At 45.9% G+C, this 21,125-nt stretch overlaps 1 protein-coding gene across 1 annotated transcript; it reads right to left on the bottom strand.

The window, feature by feature from the left end:
• Positions 1-14,812: 14,812 nt before the first annotated feature.
• On the bottom strand, positions 14,813-15,142 carry C9H8orf86 (chromosome 9 C8orf86 homolog; the record flags this gene model as incomplete). Its single annotated transcript, XM_030938178.1, is given in 1 exon segment — positions 14,813-15,142. A coding segment is annotated over 1 exon segment (330 nt), but the record flags the coding sequence as incomplete, so codon positions are not given.
• Positions 15,143-21,125: the final 5,983 nt, after the last annotated feature.

Raw genomic sequence — 21,125 nt, 5'->3', positions numbered from 1 at the left:
TGACCAACATGGAGAAACCCCGTCTCCACTAAAAATACAAAATTAGCCAAGTGTGGTGGCACATGCCTGTAATCCCAGCTACTCGGGAGGCTGAGACAGGAGAACCGCTTGAACCCAGGAGGCAGAGGTTGCGGTGAGCTGAGATAGCAACATTGCACTCCAGCCTGGGCAACAAGAGCGAAATTCCATCTCAAAAAAAAAAAAAAAAAAAAAGGCCTTGAATGAATGTTGTTGAATGAATGTTACTCGCCCTGCATCATAAGTAGAGTAAAGGGAAAGAAATATTTATAAGCATCTATCATAGACTAAGTACTGTGTAGGCATCATCTATATGTTATTTCATTTCATCTCTATTAGAAGAGCTTTCATTTGTTTAAATCTAGACTACACGGGCTGTGATATCTTAACACAGTTAAGGTACCTGGGAGGCTGGGCACAGTGGCTCTTGTCTGTAATCCCAGCATTTTGGGAGGCCGAGGCGGGTGGATCACCTGAGGTCAGGAGTTCGAGACCAGTCTGGCCAACATGGCCAAAGTCTGTCTCTACTAAAAATAGAAACATTAGCCAGGTGTGGTGGCGGGTGCTTGTAGTCCCAGCAACATGGGAGGCTGTGGGGGGAGGGTTGCTTGAACCCAGGATGCAGAGGTTGCAGTGAGCTGAGATCGCACCACTGTACTCCAGCCTCTGTCTCTAAATAAATAAATACATACATACATAAATAAAAGATACCTGGGAAAACAGTTGATGAATACCTGTAAGGTGCTACAGGGTTGTAGGAAATGCAAAGAAGGACAATGTCTGTCTTCTGGGAGTTTCAGATATTATTGAGAACACATATATGTACACACGCACACATCCCACACATATATACCTTACTCACTCAAAGAAAGATTATTGAACTTGTAAAACACACTGATTTCTAAATGCCTGGTACAGACCTAAATGTGATAGAAATGGGAAGAATGGGAGATCACTGTGGGCTCCAGTGTTTTTGAAGAAACCTCAGATGTGAGTCTCTCTCAGTGGCCTATATTCTCATATGCCTAGAGACTGGGAACAGATTAGATGATCTCCAGCAGTCTGCTGGCTGGAGAACTGGAGAATTGTTTATAACGATACGTTATATTTATGACTTTTGAAAAAGTGCTGTAACATCCATGATCCTATTTTTATCTCCAAAGTCATACAGCTGATAATGAAGCAGGGCCTGGGGTTGGATTCTGTCTCTGTCAATTACTAGTGGGGCTTCTGTCTGCCCATATGGCATCTCTGTGCAAATTGGAAAACAATGCCCCTTGCTCAGGTAAAATTGTGTTAAATTTAGTATATTACCGCATAGCTTGAACAACTGTGCGTGGCAGCCTTATCCTGGTTGTGCTTTCCGGAACATCTGCACTGCAGTCTTCCTGGCTGAGGGCACACATGTGCCACACTCTCATCGCTTATGCTCCCTGCCCACCCCTGCCCTCCAATGCCAGGGCATGTATGTCCCTGGCAGCTTGTACCTTTGCCTTAAACCAAATTCCTCCATTAAGTAAAGGGATTATACCAGGTTCAAAGCGGGGAAGGGTAAGGAATTAGGCCCCCTGAAGTGTGGCTGGGAGAGGCACAGTGGTGCATATGAGAGTGTCAGCAAAGTACTTGCAGCTCTTCTGAGTATGTGTGTGATCCATTGTATGGTGTGGGTTTTAAGTAGGGGAGGACTCTCCCCTGCAGCTTCAGAACTTGGGCTGGTGTCTCCACACATCCCTTCATTCCCTGACATGTACGATGTGAATACTACACATACCTCCCACCCCAGATCCTTTATATAGTGCTGAACCTGAGCAACTGTATATAGTGATCCTTGGATTGGAAGATCATTAATTTATTATTTATTTATTTACTTATATTTATTTATTAAATAAAGTAAGTTTCAGTATAACAGTGAGATATTTGTGTATTTTTGAGACAGGGTCTCACTCTGGTTGCCCAGGCTGGAGTGCAGTGGTGCAGTCAGGGCCTCCACCTCCTGGGTTCAGGTGATCCTCCCACCTCAGCCTCCTGAGTAGCTGGGACTATAGGCCACCATACCTGGCTAATTTTTGTATTTTTAGTAGACTCTGGGTTTCGTCATGTTGCCTAGGCTGGTGTCAAACTCCTGAGCTCAAGTAACCCACCCGCCTCGGCCTCCCAAAGTGCTGGGATTATAAAGGCATGAATCACTGCTCCCAGCCTGTCCTTAATTTTTTAAAATTGTGAAAATTACAAAAGTTACCTGCTCTTTTCTAACATATTAAATTAAATAGGGATACAAAAACAAATTGAACACTCATTCTTGCTACTCTTTCCCTCTCATGTCTACTAAGTAACCAGTGCTAAGCTTGCTTGCATATTTCCACTACTTAATAGTGGAATTTCCATTTTTTTTCATATTTTTTCCATATTTCCAGTACTTAATGTGTGATAAGGGAAACAGAAGCAAACATATGTATGCATATGTGGGTTTCTGTTTCTTTAAACAAGTGTTTTAACAAAATTGAATCATACTATATATGCACTTTTTAATTTTTTTTTGTTGTTGTTGAGACGGAGTCTCACTCTGTCGCCCAGGCTGGAGTGCAGTGGCGTGATCTTGGCTCACTGCAAACTCTGCCTCCTGGGTTCATGCCATTCTCCTGCCTCAGCCTCCCGAATAGTTGGGACTACAGGTGCCCGCCACCACGCCTGGCTAATTTTTTTGTATTTTTAGTAGAGACAGGATTTCACCGTGTTAGCCAGGATAGTCTCAATCTCCTGACCTCATGATCTGCCCGCCTCGGCCTCCCAAAGTGCTGGGATTATAGGCATGAGCCACCGTGCCCAGCACTTTTTAATTTTTTAATTTTTAAAAAATGTTTACATTTTAGTTAATTAGTTAATTAATTTTTTGGAAATGGAGTCTCACTCTGTCACCCAGGCTGGAGTGCAGTGGTACAATCTTGGCTCACTGCAACCTCTGCCTACTGAATTCAAGGGATTCTCCTGCCTCAGCCTCCTAAGTAGCTGGGACTACAGGTGCATGCCACCATGCCCAGCTAATTTTTGTATTTTTAGGAGAGACGAGGTTTTACCATGTTGGCCAGGATGGCCTCTATCTCCTGACCTCGTGATCCGCCTGCCTTGGCCTCCCAAAGTGCTGGATTATAGGCGTGAGACACCATGCCCGGCCATGCCTGGCTAATTTTTTTTTTTTTTTTTTGTATTTTTAGTAGAGATGGGGTTTCACCATGTTGGCCAGGCTGGTCTCGAACTCCTGACCCCAGGTGATCCGCATGCCTTGGCCTCCCAAAGTGCTGGGATTACAGGTGTGAGCCACCGTACCCGGCCCTATGCCCTTTTTTAAAGTTTAAGAATACAGTGTGAAAATCTACAGTCTGGGTCAATATGTTGGCATGTGCTCATTAATATTTTTGATAACTGCATGATATTCCATAGTGTAGTTGTACTATAATTTGTTTTAAATTTACATTTAATTAAATTAATTAATTAATTAATTAATTTATTTTTTTTTTGAGACGGAGTCTCGCTCTGTCGCCCAGGCTGGAGTGCAGTGGTCGGATCTCAGCTCACTGCAAGCTCCGCCTCCCGGGTTTATGCCATTCTCCTGCCTCAGCCTCCGGAGTAGCTGGGACTACAGGCGCCCGCCACCTCGCCCGGCTAGTTTTTTTTTTTTTTTTTTTTGTATTTTTAGTAGAGACGGGGTTTCACCGTGTTAGCCAGGATGGTCTCGATCTCCTGACCTCGTGATCCGCCCGTCTCGGCCTCCCAAAGTGCTGGGATTACAGGCTTGAGCCACCGCGCCCGGCCTTAATTTATTTTTTTTATTAGAGACAGGGTCTTGTTCTGTTTCCTGGGCTGGGGTGCAGTGGTGTGACCATAACTCACTGCAGACTTCAACTCCTGGGTTCAAGTAATCCTCCCACCACGTCTCTTTTTTTTTTTTTTTTGAGACGGAGTCTCACTCTGTTGCCCAGGCTGGAGTGCAGTGGGCGCTCAGCTCACTGCAAGCTCCGCCTCCCAGGTTTACGCCATTCTCCTGCCTCAGCCTCCCGAGTAGCTGGGACTACAGGCGCCTGCCACCTCGCCCAGCTAGTTTTTTGTATTTTTTAGTAGAGACAGGGTTTCATCATATTAGCCAGGGTGGTCTTGATCTCCCGACCTCGTGATCCGCCTGTCTCGGCCTCCCAAAGTGCTGGGATTACAGGCTTGAGCCACCGCGCCCGGTCCCACCTCGTCTCTTGAGTGAATGGAACTACAGGTACATGCCACCACACTTGGCTAATACTTAACAATTTATGTAGAAATGGGGGGGGTCTCAGTATGTTACCCAGGCTGGTCTTGAACTCCTAGACTCAAGCGATCCTCCTGCCTTGGCCTCCCAAAGCACTGGGATTACAGGTGTGAGCCACTGTACATGGCCCCTCTTTTTCTGATTGTCTTTTTCTAATCAATTTGTAGGCAATCTTTGTATATTAGGGCTATCAATTCTTATGTTATGGGCTACCAATTCTTATGTTTCTTTCAGTCTTGTCTTTTAGTTTTGTTTAAGGTGTCTTTTATCATATTTTACATTTTATATAATCAAATGTGTGTTTTTAATGTCTTCTAGTACAGAGTCTGGCCTGTGCAGGTCTCCAGTTCCTACAGTTATACAAATATTCTACATTTCTTCATTGAAAAAAAAATACAGTTAGATTGTGAATCCATTTGGGTTTTATTTTAAAATCTTTTGGGAGGTATGGAGAAGTATTTAAATCTCTCTGAGGCTTTGGGTTCCTCTGTTGTAACATGGGCATCATTAGGATGAAAGAAAACGTGTGTAAAACTTACAGCATGATGCCTGCAACAGGGCTGATACTCAGTAAGTGGTTATAAGAGTTAGTTTGTGAGTGATGGCATGTACTTGTTGTCCCAGCTACTTGGGAGGCTGAGTGGGGAGGATCACTTAAGGCCAGGAGTTCAAGTCGAGCCTAAGCAAAGTAGCCAGATTTCCATTTCTTAAAAAAATAAAAAATAGGCTGGGCGTGGTGGCTCACGCCTGTGATCTCAGCACTTTGGGAGGCCAAGGTGGGCAGATCACCTGAAGTCAGGAGTTTGAGACCAGCCTGGCTAACATGGTGAAACCCTGGTTCTACTAAAAATACAAAAAAGTTAGCCGGGTGTGGTGGCATACGCCTGTAGTCCCAGCTACTTGGGAGGCTGAGGCAGCAGAATCGCTTGAACCTGGGAGGCAGAGGTTGCAATGAGCCGAGATTGCACCATTGCATTCCAGCTTGGGCAACAAGAGTGAAACTCCGCCTCAAAAAAATATAAAAATAAAAATAAATAAAAGAGAGTTAGAACTAGAATCCTGACTGTGGCCTAGAGTTTTTTTCCTCCATCTCAGTGACTTGGCTCATATTGGTGACTTTGCTTTTTTCTCTTGGGCAGATGTGCTGCTTTGAACTGGGTGAGTGCTCCCTCCTGGTGCTGGAGCTGGGGTTGGGCACTGAGCCAGGATGGAAAGAAGCAAGGAGGAGTGGTTTACAGTAAGTATTTCTGTGTAAGGGATTCCACAGTTGGAAGTTCCCTCTGGATACCAGTGGGACCTGAACTCACACTGCGTCAGGGCCTCCTGAGCTCCTGAGGGACATCAGGTCACCAACTCCCTGTTTAGGATGGACTCTCCCTGTGGGAACAGGGAAAGAACTGAAGCTGAAGTAGATGTGAGAGGTGAGGGTGGCAGACTGTTGGGGTTCTGGAAAATCTTCCAGACATTTCTGCTGCCTCTCCCAGCAGACTATGCCAATGAACGAATCAGAAAGCTTGAAGAGGGAAGCAGAAGATGAAAGAATCCTAGGACCATGAAGCTTCAGAGGGCTGGGTGTCACGGTCCCCAGGCTCGGGAATGAACGCCTTAGCTGCAGCATCGGGGCTTGGTGTCCCTGGACTACCCACACCAGGCAGGTTGCTATGCATGCTCACGTCATCATCCATATTCAGTTTCATCAATTACACTCAGTAATGTCCTTGACAACTATTTTTTTCTTCAATTCAGGATTTAATCCAGGATCACACATTGCATTTAATTGTTATCGTCTCTTCAGTTTCTTTTAAATTGGGCAATTCCTTAGCCTTCTTTGTGTTTTATGACCTTGACTTTTTGTGTGTGTGTGGCAAAAAAGTTCAAATTATACCTTGACATTTTAAAATAGTACAGGTCAATTATTAAGTAACATTTCTTGTGATTAAATTCAGGTTATGGGTTTTGGGCAGGACACTGGGGAGATGCTGTGACCCTCTCAGAACACTGTATCAAGGATACACATGAGGTTGGCCTATGCCAACACTGGGGATGTTAACTTTTTTTTTTTTTTTTTTTTTTTTTTTTTGAGGCGGAGTCTCGCTCTGTCGCCCGGACTGGAGTGCAATGGCCAGATCTCAGCTCACTGCAAGCTCCGCCTCCCGGGTTTACGCCATTCTCCTGCCTCAGCCTCCCGAGTAGCTGGGACTACAGGCGCCCGCCACCTCGCCCGGCTAGTTTTTGTATTTTTAGTAGAGACGGGGTTTCACCGTGTTAGCCAGGATGGTCTCGATCTCCTGACCACGTGATCCGCCCGTCTCGGCCTCCCAAAGTGCTGGGATTACAGGCTTGAGCCACCGCGCCCGGCTTTTTTTTTTTTTTTTTTTGAGACGGAGTCTCGCTCTGTCGCCCGGGCTGGAGTGTAGTGGCCGGATCTCAGCTCACTGCAAGCTCCGCCTCCCGGGTTTACGCCATTCTCCTGCCTCAGCCTCCCGAGTAGCTGGGACTACAGGCGCCCGCCACCTCGCCCGGCTAGTTTTTTTTATTTTTTAGTAGAGACGGGGTTTCACTGTGTTATCCAGGATGGTCTCGATCTCCTGACCTCGTGATCCGCCCGTCTCGGCCTCCCAAAGTGCTGGGATTACAGGCTTGAGCCACTGCGCCCAGCCTTTTTTTTTTTTTTTTTAGATGGAGTTTCCCTCTTATTGTCCAGGCTGGAGTGCGATGGCGCAATCTTGGCTAACTGCAACCTCCGTCTCCCTGGTTCAAGCGTTTCTCCATCCTTAGCTTTCCGAGTAGCCGGGATTACAGGCCCGCTTGCCACCACGCTGGGTTAATTTTTTGTATTTTTAGTAGAGATGGGGTTTCACCATGTTGGCCAGGCTGGTCTCGAACTCCTGACCTCAGGTGATCCACCAGCCTTGGCCTTCCAAAGTGTTGGGATTACCGATGTGAGCCACTGCCCCCAGCCAGCGGACGTTAACTTTTGATCACTGGCTAAGGTAGTAGCCTTCAGGTTTCATCACTGTAAAGTTACTATGTTTCCTCTTTGTAATTAATAAGTGATTTATGGGGAGATGCCTTGAGACTTTGTAAATATCTTGTTCCTCATCAAACTTTGAACCACCTGTTTAAATATCCACTGATGATTTTATAACATCACTATTCCTTGTTAATTTACTAATTAACATTTTACTGTAAGAAGAGCTTTTCCGGCCGGGCGCGGTGGCTCAAGCCTGTAATCCCAGCACTTTGGGAGGCCGAGGCGGGCGGATCACAAGGTCAGGAGGTCGAGACCATCCTGGCTAACACAGTGAAACCCCGTCTCCACTTAAAAAATACAAAAAAACTAGCCGGGCGAGGTGGCGGGCACCTGTAGTCCCAGCTACTCGGGAGGCTGAGGCAGGAGAATGGCATAAACCCGGGAGGCGGAGCTTGCAGTGAGCTGAGATCCGGCCACTGCACTCCAGCCTGGGCGACAGAGCGAGACTCCGTCTCAAAAATAAAAAATAAAAAAAAATAAAAAAAATACAAAAAATTAGCCGGGCGAGATGGCAGCGCCTGTAGTCCCAGCTACTGGGGAGGGTGAGGCAGGAGAATGGCGTGGACCCGGGAGGCGGAGCTTGCAGTGAGCTGAGATCCAGCCACTGCACTCCAGCCTGGGCGACAGAGCGAGACTCCGTCTCAAAAAAAAAAAAAAAAAAAAAAAAGAAGAGCTTTTCCTTGACCTTCCCATGTATGCATAAATGGATGGATGGATATCAGTATGAACTTGTAGATTGTTATTTTATTAGTGGATTATAATCCATTACTGTTAACATTTATTTATTGCTCAAATTGTCACAGATTTGGCTGGTGGGTGTGGTGTGGGATTTTGTTTTGTTTTGTTTTGCTTTTTTAGCCTACTGTTTTCTCACTTCTTTATTTAGTCATTTTACCTATGGGTAAAATTTATTTACCCATAAACTTTTTCCAACTCGTGACTCTGACTTAGAATCAGTTTTGAAGCTGGAGACGACTTTGCATGTCATGTTGCTTTGCCCAGCCTCTTTATTTTACATATGAAAGCTCTCACCGCCCCCAACACTTAAGCGTGTTTTCAAGGTCTTGTGGCTTGTTAGAGGCAGAGCGTGAGCTGAAACCTGTGTCCTTGGCTCCTGGGAGGACATTTCCAGCCTCCTTAGCATCAAGAAGCTTCTACTGTTACAGTTCTTTAGGCAACTGGAACTCCCCATGTCCTGTGTGGGATGTCAGGAACTGATGGTTCCAGTATTTATTGACAAGGCTTTTCGCGGAGTTCTTGGGCATCTTCCCTGAATCCTTAACCTTGGCAATGGAAAAAGAGGGTTCTCAGCGTCTTCAGAACTTCTATCATGTTGAACAATTTCCAAGGTCCTTGTGGTGACCAAGATATGAAAAATGAAAAACTAATGTCTGCCGGGCGTGATGGCTCATGCCTGTAATCCCAGCACTTTGGGAGGCCGAGGCAGGCAGATCTTGAGGTCAGGAGTTTGAGACCAGCCTGACCAACATGTTGAAACCCCGTCTCTACTAAAAATACAAAAATTAGCTGGGTGTGGTGGCATGTGCCTGTAATCCCAGATACTCAAGGCAGGAGAATCGCTTAAACCCGGGAGGTGAAGGTTGCAGTGAACTGAGATCATACCACTGCACTCAAGCCTGGGTGACAGAGCGAGACTCGTCTCAAACAAAAACCAAAAACCAACACCAAACAAACAAAAAAACTAATGCCTACCACCTTCTCACATTCTCACAGTTTACAGTTTGTTGGTGGGTTTCCCTCCCTCCCTCCCTCCCTTCTCTCCTTCTTTCCTTCCTTCCTCTCTTTTCTTTTTCTTTCTTTCTCTCTTTCTCTTTCTCTTTCTCTCTCTCTCTCTCTCTCTCTCTCTCTCTCTCTCTCTCTCTCTTTCTTTCTTTCTCTCTTTCTTGTCTTGGCCTATTATTGCCCAGGGTGGAGTACAGCGGTGCAATCATAGCTCGCTGCAGCCTGGACATCCTGGCCTCAAGTGATCTCCCCACCCCAGCCTCCCAAGTACTTGGGACTATAGGAGTCCACCACCGCCCCCAGCTAATTTTTAATTGAGATGAAGTCTCACTATGTTGCCCAGGCTGGTCTCGAACTCTTAGCCTCAAGTAATTCTCTTTCCTTAGCTTCCTGAGTTGTGGGGATTACAGATGTGAGTTACCATCCTTGTCCTCTTATTGGTAGGATTCTATGTGACATTGTGAAGGTCATCTGTGGTCTGCTTGTCCAATATCCCTCCTATATTCCTTTGCCACTATCCTTCTGTTTTTTTTTGGGTGGGGAGGATCACTACCCCATTTCTAGTCCATGTGATTTGGGAAGGCCTGACCCTCCATAGGCAATCAGATCAGCATGGTAGTTAACTCAGAAATGGGCATGTGACCCAAGCTAGGCCCATCATAGTCATCCCTGCACTTTTGCTGAAACTGCTGGGAATGAGGTGCTTTCTTTTCATTGGAATAGCTACTTGCAAGGCAGCAAGTAACATGAAATTTCTGGGGCCATCTTTGCTGCTCTCTCAAAAGAGCCTGCTTGAAAAATGGAGCCAATGCAGAAGAAATGAAGGGACAGAATGAGTTTTGGTTGATATTAGCTGACCCCTGATCCCACTGAGCCAGAAGCCATCTACTCATGGACATTTTTAGTTATGAGAGCCAAATAATTTGCTGCCTTGCTGGATTGAGCTAGTTTTCAGTCACTTGCAATGAAGAGAGTCCTGCCTCATTTCACTTCCTTTTAGGCTTAGGTCCCGCCTCTCAGAGCTTTAGAGCTGTAAAAAGGATAAAGTGAACCCAGGCAGTGCTGAGCTAGCCAGTCTCCTGGCTAAGTGTGCAAAGAACTCTGGAATTACTACTACCCTGGTCTGATCAGTAGGCTTGCCTGCTGCTTACCATATAGCCATAGGGGTATTGCTTCCTTGAGCCCTGAGGCACTGTACCTCTTTTTAAAAATGATTTTTATTTAAGTCAGGTGTGGTGGCTCACGCCTGTAATCCCAGCACTTTGGGAGGCCAAGGCGGGCAGATCACTTGAGGTCAGGAGTTTGAGACTAGCCTGGCCAACATGGCAAAACCCCGTCTCTACTAAAAATATGTGATTAGCTGGGTGTGGTGCCTCACACCTCTAATCTCAGCTACTTGGGAGATTGAGGCATGAGAATCACTTGAGCCTGGGAGGTGGAGGCTGCAGTGAGCTGAGATCGCACCACTGGGCTCCAGCCTGGGTGACAGAGCGAGACTCCATCTGAAGAAAAATAAAAGATTTTTATTTAAAAAATGTTTTGTAGAGATGGTGTCTTGCTATGTTGCCCAGGCTGGGTCTCAAACTCCTAGCCTAAAGCTCCGGGATTATCGACGTGAGCCACTGTGCTTAGCCAGCACAATACTTCTATTAGTTGCCAATGCTTGTTTTGTTCTGTATTGTCTAGTGCATGCTTGAGTGTGAGTGTATGAGTGTGTGTGTGATCATGTGTGTGAGCGTGTGTGTGTGTGTGTGTGTGTGTGTGTGTGTTCCTTTTACTCCTACCTTGCAGGCTTATTGCAAGCATCAGGTGGGATAATGTAGGTGCAGCACTCAGCCCAGTGCCTGGCACAAATAGTGAGTGCTCTCTACCTTCCCCTTTTCTCCTCCTGATTCAGAGAATGACTTAAGGATCTGTGATGTGTTCCAATTTTCAATGTCCTCAATAAATAATGGGGAGTTGAATTACTGTTGCCAGAAATTTGCACTAGTTTTAATTAATTTTATCTGTTTAGAGTAAGATATCTCAAAGTCACTGAATAAATTTATGTCACATATGTTTATGCACATCAGTATTTTTCTTGAGAACTGACAGCCTTAGTCCTTGTTTTGTTCCCTGATGCTGTAGCAGAGGCCAAATGTGTCCTGATTTCTTGAGTGATGGCTGCCAGCTCTCTGAGTGTCACAGTAGGTGAGTCCTCCATGGGGGCAAGCGCCAAGGATGAGTGTGGCCAGGCAGCATCTGCAAGCCCATTTTGTCTATTCTTTATTTTTGTAATACATTTTATTCTTAGGTTATAAATATGTTTATGTTTATTAATATATTTAATGTAAGTTTATATTTATAAATATAAACTTTATAAAGTGTAGTTTGTATGTATAAACCTTAAATATGTTTTGCCTTATCCATATAGGTTACAAAAACTTATATGGATAAGTCAAAACATGTAGAGTATACAAAATATTAATTTTGTTAACCATTTTAACCCCACCCTCTGAAGTAAACATTATAACCAGTTTCATGTGTATCCCTCTACTTTTTTTTTTTTTTTTTTTTGAGGCGGAGTCTCGCTCTGTCGCCCGGACTGGAGTGCAGTGGCCGGATCTCAGCTCACTGCAAGCTCCGCCTCCCGGGTTCACGCCATTCTCCTGCCTCAGCCCCCCGAGTAGCTGGGACTACAGGCGCCCGCCACCTCACCCGGCTAGTTTTTTTGTATTTTTTTAGTAGAGACGGGGTTTCACCGTGTTAGCCAGGATGGTCTCTATCTCCTGACCTCGTGATCCGCCCGTCTCGGCCTCCCAAAGTGCTGGGATTACAGGCTTGAGCCACCGCGCCCGGCCTACATTTTTTATATACTACACTTTTTCCCACATTTTTACACTTTTATACATTTTCCTATTTTCTTTTTTACATATGCAAATATATAAACATACATATTTGCTTATAGGATGCCCCTTTTAATTTTTTAATGCAAAATAACATCATATTCTGTTCCTTGCTCTTTCCCCTTCCTTCTTTCCTTCCTTCCTTCCTCTCTTTCCTTTCTTTCCCTCCCTTCCTTCCTTCCTTCCTTTCTTCCTTCCTTCCTTTCTTCCTTCCTTCCTTCCTTCCTTCTTTCTTTTCTCTCTCTCTTTTGTCTGGCTCTGTCACCCAGGCTAGAGTGCAGTGACACAATCATAGCTCACTGCAGCCTTGACCTCGACCTCCTGGGCTCAAGTGATCCTCCTGCCTTTGCAGGGATTATAGGAGTGACCCCCTGTGCCCGGCCTCTTTTCCTTTTTTTAAACCTAATAATCCCATGCCTCTTTTTGGGTCAATGTAGATAGATCTAACTCCTTCTTCATAGTTGTTTGTCTTCCATTGTATGGTTGTACCATGATTGGTTTATTTAACTGATCTCCTATCAATGGATTTTTCAGGTCCTTTATAGCTTTTTGCAATTACACATAATGCTGACATAAATACCCTTGCAAATATATTTTTTTTTTTTTTTTTTTTGAGACGGAGTCTCGCTCTGTCGCCCAGGCTGGAGTGCAGTGGCCGGATCTCAGCTCACTGCAAGCTCCGCCTCCCGGGTTTACGCCATTCTCCTGCCTCAGCCTCCCAAGTAGCTGGGACTACAGGCACCCGCCAACTCGCCCGGCTAGTTTTTTGTATTTTTTAGTAGAGACGGGGTTTCGCCGTGTTAGCCAGGATGGTCTCGATCTCCTGACCTCGCGATCCACCCATCTCGGCCTCCCAAAGTGCTGGGATTACAGGCTTGAGCCACCGCGCCCGGCCACAAATATATTTTTTTATATTCAAGGAAACATTTGGTGATTCTACGCTTTTGGCCCATGTGTCACATATGAAGGACACTTACTATATCAACCCTTAATCTGTCTGTCAGTCTGCCACACGAGAAGGCATCTTTTTTTTTTTTTTTTGAGATGGAGTCTCAAAAAATCAGGCTGGAGTGCAGTGGTGCGATCTCAGCTCACTGCAATTTCCACCTCCCAGGTTCAAGCGATTCTCCTGCCTTGGCCTCCTGAGTAGCTGGGATTACAGGTGTGTGCACCATCACACTTGACTAATTTTTGTATTTTTAGTAGAGATGGGGTTTCACCATGTTGGTCAGGCTGGTCTCAAACTCCTGATCTCAGGTGATCCACTCCCCTCGGCCTCCCAACGTGTTGGGATTACAGGCGTGAGCCACTGAGTCTGACCGAGAAGGCATTCTTTTACCTCCCTTTCCAGGATATGTTTTTAGCAGAGCCCTGTTGGGAAAAACACCAGTTTATGAATGTAGAACCTGGGCCCAAATGTAAGACCAGCCTCACTCCAGATCTAGCCTGGAGCAGTGATTTCTCTGCCCCTCCCATTCTCCCTGCCTCATGTGACCTGAGCACCTCGCCGCCTCCATGGTCAGTGACAAGCTGTAATTGGAGTGAAAGGGCTTTGAAGTTCCGATAAATGAGATAATAAATCTCGGCTCTCCAGGGATACAGGGCAGTGTCTGTGCCTATTGAATGGCCTCAACAGTGCTGTGTATATAGTAACTACTTAATTAATATGAAATAAGAACAATAAATCCAGTGGTTGAAGTGATCCCTTTGAAGTTCAGGTCAACTCTGAGCCATCTGAGAAGAATGAATGGAATGGGTAATTGAAACTGATAGATAATCCCCAAACCTCAACTTACTAGTTAATAGGGTTAGGCTCTTTACCTATTAAACCCTTTGAGATACTCAATTTGAAAACTGCTAAAATAAATCCCATACTTTCATTTATTTTTTCATTGTTGTGGGGCAGGAGAAATTGAGCTGTAAAATGGCCACCAGGAAGGTGGCAGGATGACGAGTCAGGAGTCCTGCATGAGACATCCGCAAACATCTCATAAGCAGCTTCTGAATCACACAGCATCAAGGCTGCCAAAGTGCCTGGCCAATTTTGGACCTAGAGACCTAAGAATGGGTCTCCCTGTGGACTCCTCCTGACCTGGGTGGGGCAAGGCTCTAGGAAAATAGGTCAAACGACTCTTGGTCTAGAACCGTCTGGCCAGAGATGCCCCAACTTTGCCTTTTGGGCTATTCATCAAATCCAGCCTTTAGGACGCGACATCAGGGTTTCATTTCATGGGAGGATCTGGGTGCATTTTAGTTAAAAGAAGTGATGTCATCACATCCCTGCTGAAAAGAGGAAAAAGGACCCACTCTGTGCTGACATACCGAGTCCTGGGCAGGGAAGTCTGGACAGACACCTGGGTCCCCACCTGGCTTTTCTACCAGCTAGCTCTGTGACTCTGAGACCATTGTGTCAGTTTTATCTGCCACAGTTCCTCCCTCTGCAAAATGAAGGGCTTGAAATGCAGGATTCTAAGATTGTGGCCATATCTGACTCTGATAACAACCTCATGAGCCTGAAGAATTCAGCACTGCTGCTCCATAGGGGGTTTCAGCAGGAAGCAGGCACAGATGGCTTTCTCTGGAACGTGTTCAGAAATGTGGTGTGTGATGTACGGTGTGAATGAAGCGTGGTGCCCTTTAAACACAGCTTCCCCCTGGGAGTGCTCTGAGCTCCTCGGGTTCTCTGGCTCTCATTCACATTCCACTGTCACTCTGGGCACAGGCAGCCCTCACGTGCTTGTGCACTGAGCACACACACACCCCGCCCCGACTGACACACAGTTGGTGACTCACAACTGACACAATCATTACACACATGGGATGACTCAGCGGGGACGCTCACACACATGGGCTCACGCTCACCATGACGTGTAGAAGTGGCTGTGCCCACAGCGTCAGGCACCCCCACAGCAGCCTTGGTGGAGGCTCTCACCAGCGGCGTCTGCAAATGATTTGCATTCTTGGCTCTTTGGAACTGCCTGTTCTTTGTCTTTCTGTTCACTGCTCAACCCTTTCCTTCCCTTCTGTCCCAAACTTGGCTGGTTTTAGTCTCTTGCTCCCAAGCTCCTCAGCCAGCTTTCTGGACTGCCTCAGGCAGTCTCTAAGGCTCCTGCCAACTCCGAGGCTGCGTCTAATCAACTCCTCAGCTGGGAGGAGTCCCTTCCTTAGAGGGTCTCATTCGCTCCCTGACCTGAGCATCTCTTCCTGTCTTCTTCAGGAAGATCTTCAATATCTGTGCCATTTGAGCCAGCCCCTTTCACAAGACAAGGAGCACCCAGAGCCAGTCACATGATAGAAAGTGCTGGCGGCTTCTGGAGTCTCTGAGTCTTCAGTGTCTCTGGGGGTGCCCTTTCTCTTTCTGGCGGCCCAGGCAGATAGAAGTGTTGGGGTTCTTAGAAAATCATCTCTGGGAGTTGAGCAGAACCAGCTGGTTCTGCAGAAGCAGAGAAAAAAGATGCTGCACATCCCAGCCATAATGGGCTGGGAGGGACCTACCCCAGAATGGGAAGCAGGGTGGGGAAGCAGCACAGTGGAAAGAGAGGCCTGTGTCCATGGCTGCTGGCTGAGGTCTGATGGGAAGATAGGGGAACACGTCCTGGAGGTGCACTTCCTTACAATTCATCTTCTGCTTTCAGATTTAAGGTTACTTTGCCTAGAATAACTCCTGTCTTTCCTCTTTTCCTGGGGGAGCCCTCACACAGGAGAGGGCGTGTGGCAGAGTGTGATGTGAAGAGCCCAGGCCAGGGTCAGAGGCGCAGGCGTTAAGTCTCTGCTAGTAGCTCTGTGGTCCTGGGCTTGACATTAACCATTTGAGTCTCTGCTTCCTTGACTGTCAGATGTCCTAATAGCACTTTTCCGTATCCTCTGAAGATGTGGTGGCGCGGATCAGGTGAGCTAGCAGATGTGACAGTGCCTTGACAAATTAAAAGTGGCACACAAAAAAGTGAGAATTTGAACAGCAGCAAGGAGATGGTGGAGGCGCTACCCACAGAGGGTCTTTGAGGGAGACCTGAAGATTCCCCTCCTGAACATGAGGTAAAGTCCCTGCTGGAATCCCAAGGCTGGTTCAGGACCTCCTTTGACTCCTGCACCAGAGGCCCAGACAAGTACTTGCTAGGCCCCTGCTTTGGACCCAGCTGTCATTGAGCTGAGTGTTTTCCTGGAGAGAGGAGAAGGGGTCCTTCCATGTGGATTTTCCCTAAGTATCGATGCTGGCCCAGCAATGCCAAGAACTGAGACACCCTGTGCCTCGCTCTTGGCTGGCTGCTTATAGCTTGAAATGCCCTTTTCAACTCTGAAACTTTTAGTCTGGCAATCCTTGAGAGCATTTTTTCCCTCCTACTTGGGTGAGAGCTTTATCTTTGACCTCATTCTATCCATCTGAAGAACTAGAATCCAGAGGGAATGACCTTGCTTTAGCAGACCCGAGTCTTCGTCTCTCTACCTCAAGCCCTTGCCCTGTGAGTATCCTCAGCTCTCCCTACAACTTCAAATCTGGAAAAGGCACCAGGCACAGTGGCTTATGCCTGTAATCCCAGCACTTTGGGAGGCTGAGGTGGGTGGATCACCTGAGGTCAGGAGTTCGAGACCAGGCTGACCAACATGGTAAAACCCCGTCTCTACTGAAAATACAAAAATTAGCCCAGTGTGGTGGCATGTGCCTGTTATCCCAGCTACTCAGGAAGTTGAGGCAGTAGAATCGCTTGAACCCAGGAGGCAGAGGTGCAGTGAGCCAAGATTGCACCACTGGCCTCTAGCCTGGGCGACAGAGCGAGACTCTGTTTCAAAAAAAAAAAAAAAAAGGCCAGGCGCGGTGGCTCAAGCCTGTAATCCCAGCACTTTGGGAGGCCGAGAAGGGCGGATCACGAGGTCAGGAGATCGAGACCATCCTGGCTAACACGGTGAAACCCCGTCTCTACTAAAAATACAAAAACTAGCCGGGCGACGAGGCGGGCGCCTGTAGTCCCAGCTACTCGGGAGGCTGAGGCAGGAGAATGGCGTAAACCCGGGAGGCGGAGCTTGCAGTGAGCTGAGATCCGGCCACTGCACTCCAATCCGGGCGACAGAGCGAGACTCCGCCTCAAAAAAAAAAAAAAAAAAAAAAAAAAATCTGGAAAAGGCTTCCTCAGCAAACAGACTTACAAAAATTTCCAGTTAGCTCTTTCCTTACAGTTGGTCTGCTGTTTTTGGATTTAAGGTTACTTTGCCAATGTGCCTGGCCTTAACTGTCAGTTAAATATTTAACATACATAGCATGTACATCAGACACGGTTCTAAGCATTTTTCTACAATATTAATTAATTTTCAGAAAACCCTTTATGGGGTAGGCACTCTCATCCCCATTTTGCTGCATAGGACTCCAAGGACAGAGGTTAAATAACATGCCTCAAGTGGGGCAGATTAGTGTACAGTGGCGGGCGTGGAATTCAACCCAGGCCACCTGCCTGGGGAAATTAGCCTGTGACCCCAGCTTTCTTCTGCCCACTGGTGGGCAGTGATTCCAATAGCACCATATGCTACTGATGGTTTTCTTGAAAGCAGCAGGAATTCCTGATCTACTGGCAAGAAGGAGAAATGAAGCAAAGCCAAAGATGTGCCTGATACCTTTGTTCAGACTCAGGTCCACTCCAGCACACGCGCCTGCGTTCTCATTCCTCAGGCTGGTCTCTTCCTTGACTCCTCCAAGAGCTGCATCTACAAGAGAATAGAGCCACTCTTTCCCTAACTATCCTCTCCCCTCTTCTCTCTCTGGGGGAGTCTTGCAGAGCCATTGTTCTCCCAACCTCAGCTATTGGGCCTCTCTTGGCAAGGACCTAGCGGCGTCTCTTATTTACCCATTAACGATTAAGCTCCAGGCATTTGACATATAAACACAGAAAACATCAGCATCATTACAGCAAAGATTTCAAAAGATCTTTGGCAGGGAAGGGCTTGATATTTACTTAACAAAAGAATTCCTTACTTCGGTTTTAAGAAAGAATTCACAATAGGATTTAACAAGCCAGTTTCTCCAGTAAATTAAAAACATTCTTTTACTCATTCAGAATATGATTTGTGTTTTTAAAAATGTGTCTCACACACAACTTTTCAAGAGAACACTTGCAGTGTTTTCCCTGAGAGCTCTGTTCCCACGTTATCTTCCAGTGTTTCTCATTTGTTGAGATGGTCCCGCACTAAGCAGAGAGAGAGAATAGCTGCGGGGGGTGGGGGTGGGGGTGCCTTAGGATGTAAGATTCCACCCCTAACGACTCTTTCTTTTGTTTCAAGAGTGACTTCTACAGAAGGGTTTCTTTTATTATACAAGAAGAGTGTTGCTAAGTATATCTTCCATGACTAGAGGTACTTAAGCCAGTCAATTAGAGTACCGGGCCCTTGGGAAGAGGAAGGATGAAGGAGAGAAAGAACACAGGTAGGTTTATTGGGGTAAGAAGGGATAGTCACCTGTTCATTTGTTTGTTTGTTAATAATGACTCATATTCCTACCATTGCCAGACATTTGGAATACAAAGGTAAATAAGATAATAGTATAGTCAAGGATCGGTGCAGCGGCTCACACCTGTAATCCCAGCACTTCGGGAGGCTGAAGGGGGTGGATTACCTGAGGTCAGGAATTTGAGACCAGTCTGACCAACATGGTGAAACCCCGTTTCTACTAAAAATACAAAAAAAATTAGCCGGGCATGGCGGATGCCTATGATCCCAGCTACTCGGGAGGCTGAGGTAGGAGAATCACTTAATCTGGGAGACGGAGGTTGCGGTGAGCCGAGATCACACCCCTGTACTCCAGCCTGGATGACAGAGCAAGACTGTATCAAAAAAAAAAAAAAAAGAAAAAAGAAAGCTACCCACTTGAGCAAGGGTAAAAACTCAGGATGGGGTGCCCAACTAGACATGGGGACAGTGTTGGGGAAGCCACCGCAGACTTGACAGCAGAGTTTCCAAGGATGAGAAGTAATAATGATTTTTAAAAGGGTCGGGTGCAGTAAGTAGCTCATGCCTGTAATCCCAGCACTGTGGGAGGTTGAGGTGGGAGGATCGCTTGAGGCCGGAAGTTCCAGGCCAGCCCAGGCAACATAGTGAGACTCCTTTCTACAAAAAATTAAAAAATTAGCTGGGTGTGATGGTGGGCTCCTGTGGTCCCAGCTACTCAGAGGCTGAGGTGGGAGGATTGCTTGAGCCCAGGAGGTCCAGGCCGCAGTGAGCTCCACTCCAGCCTGGGTGACAGAGAGAGAGACTGTATCTCAAAAAACAAACAAACAAAAAAATTAAGAAAAATTCCTAAAACTTGTATTTGCTATGTGCCCAACATTATATAATACTAAACATCTTGCATTTTAACTCATATAATCTTCATAAAAATATAAGGAAAGTGCTACTGCTATCCTTATTTTACAGAAAAGCAACCAGGCTCAGAGAAGTTAGGTAATTTGCTAAAGCCCGCAGATAGTGAGCAGTAGAAATGGGAGAAAAACCCAGGCTTTCCAGCTCCAGAGCTCATGGTTAGTGCTTTTAACCACTATTATATATTTTTTGTATACAGAGGCAAATATTATTTTGACTATGAAATATTTAAAATACCAAGAAGAACGCAAAGAATAACATCATGAAGGTCCATAAATCCACCGTTCATCTCCACTAAATTCCAGTATTTTGCCTTGCTTACTTAATTTTTCTTAAAACGAAAAGAAGTTACGAAAAAAATATATGATGGAAATCCCCTTGTGTACTGCACCCTGAGACAAAGACTGAATTCGGGTTTCTCTTTTTCAGGCATGTATTTATATTATTAAAGCATTTGTAGATGTCTAACGATATGTAATAGTCTTTTGCATGTTTTCAAACTTGTATAAATAGTGTCATTTTTACAGGTTGCTTTACATTCAACATTATATTTTTGAAATTTTATCTTTGTTAATTCCACATGATTTTAAGTTCATTTATTTGAAATACCATGTCAGGCTGGGTGCAGTGGCTCGCGCCTGTAATCCCAGCATTTTCGGAGTCTGAGGTGGGTGGATCACTTGAGGCCAGGAGTTAGAGACCAGCCTGGCCAACATGAGGAAATCCTGTCACCACCGAAAATACAAAACTTAGCCGGGCATGGTGGCGGGTGCCTGTAATCTCAGCTACTCAGGTGGCTGAGAATCTCTTGAACCTGGGAGGCAGAGGTTGCAATGAGCTGAGATCGCACCACTGCATTCCAGCCTGGGTGACAGAGTGAGGTTGTCTCAAAAATAAATAAAATAAAATAAAATACAATATCATATCATAAATTGTATTATGTATCTTTAAAATACTACTATATAGTATTCCATTCTATGAATAATATACCATGTTTGAATTTCCTAGCTTTTGAAAATATTTTGCTATTACAGACAATGCTGCAATGAACTTTCTTGAGCACATCCTTTTTTGCACTCCTAGGAGAATTTCTTCTTTTTTTGAGATAGGGTCTTGCTCTGTTGCCCAGGCTTGAGTGCAGTATCATGATTGTAGCTCACTGCAGCCTCAAACTTTTGGGCTCAAGCTCCTAAGTAGGTGGGACTACAGGCACACACCACCACTTCTGCCTATTTTTTTTTATTAATACTTTTTGTAGAGATGGGGTCTTACTCTCTTGCCCAGTCTGGTCTCAAGGTATCCTCCTGCCTTGGCTTCCCACAGCTCTGGGATGACAAGTATGAGACACGATGTCCAGTCTCCTAAGAGAAGTTTTAGAAGGGGCATTGCTGCGGTGAAGGGGAGGCCCATTTTCAGCTTCATCTTGTTAACGTCCACTCCAAAGGGGTTGACTAGTTGTACTTCTACCAGTAGTGTGTGAAAGTCCTATTAATCTACATGTTCCCAAGACTTGCTGTTGTTAATGCTTGGGTCTGAAATAATTTCTTATTGTTATTTTTTTTTTTTTTTTTTTTTTGAGACGGAGTCTTGCTCTGCCACCCAGGCTGGAGTGCAGTGGCCGGATCTCAGCTCACTGCAAGCTCCGCCTCCCGGGTTCACGCCATTCTCCTGTCTCAGCCTCCCGAGTAGCTGGGATTACAGGCGCCCGCCTCGTCGCCCGGCTAGTTTTTTGTATTTTTTAGTAGAGACGGGGTTTCACCGTATTAGCCAGGATGGTCTCGATCTCCTGACCTCGTGATCCGCCCGTCTC

This window comes from Rhinopithecus roxellana, chromosome 9 (genome assembly GCF_007565055.1).
Source record: "Rhinopithecus roxellana isolate Shanxi Qingling chromosome 9, ASM756505v1, whole genome shotgun sequence".
NCBI lineage: Eukaryota > Metazoa > Chordata > Mammalia > Primates > Cercopithecidae > Rhinopithecus > Rhinopithecus roxellana.
The sequence above is the reverse complement of the archived record's forward strand: the minus strand, read 5'-3'. Positions and strand labels throughout refer to the sequence as shown.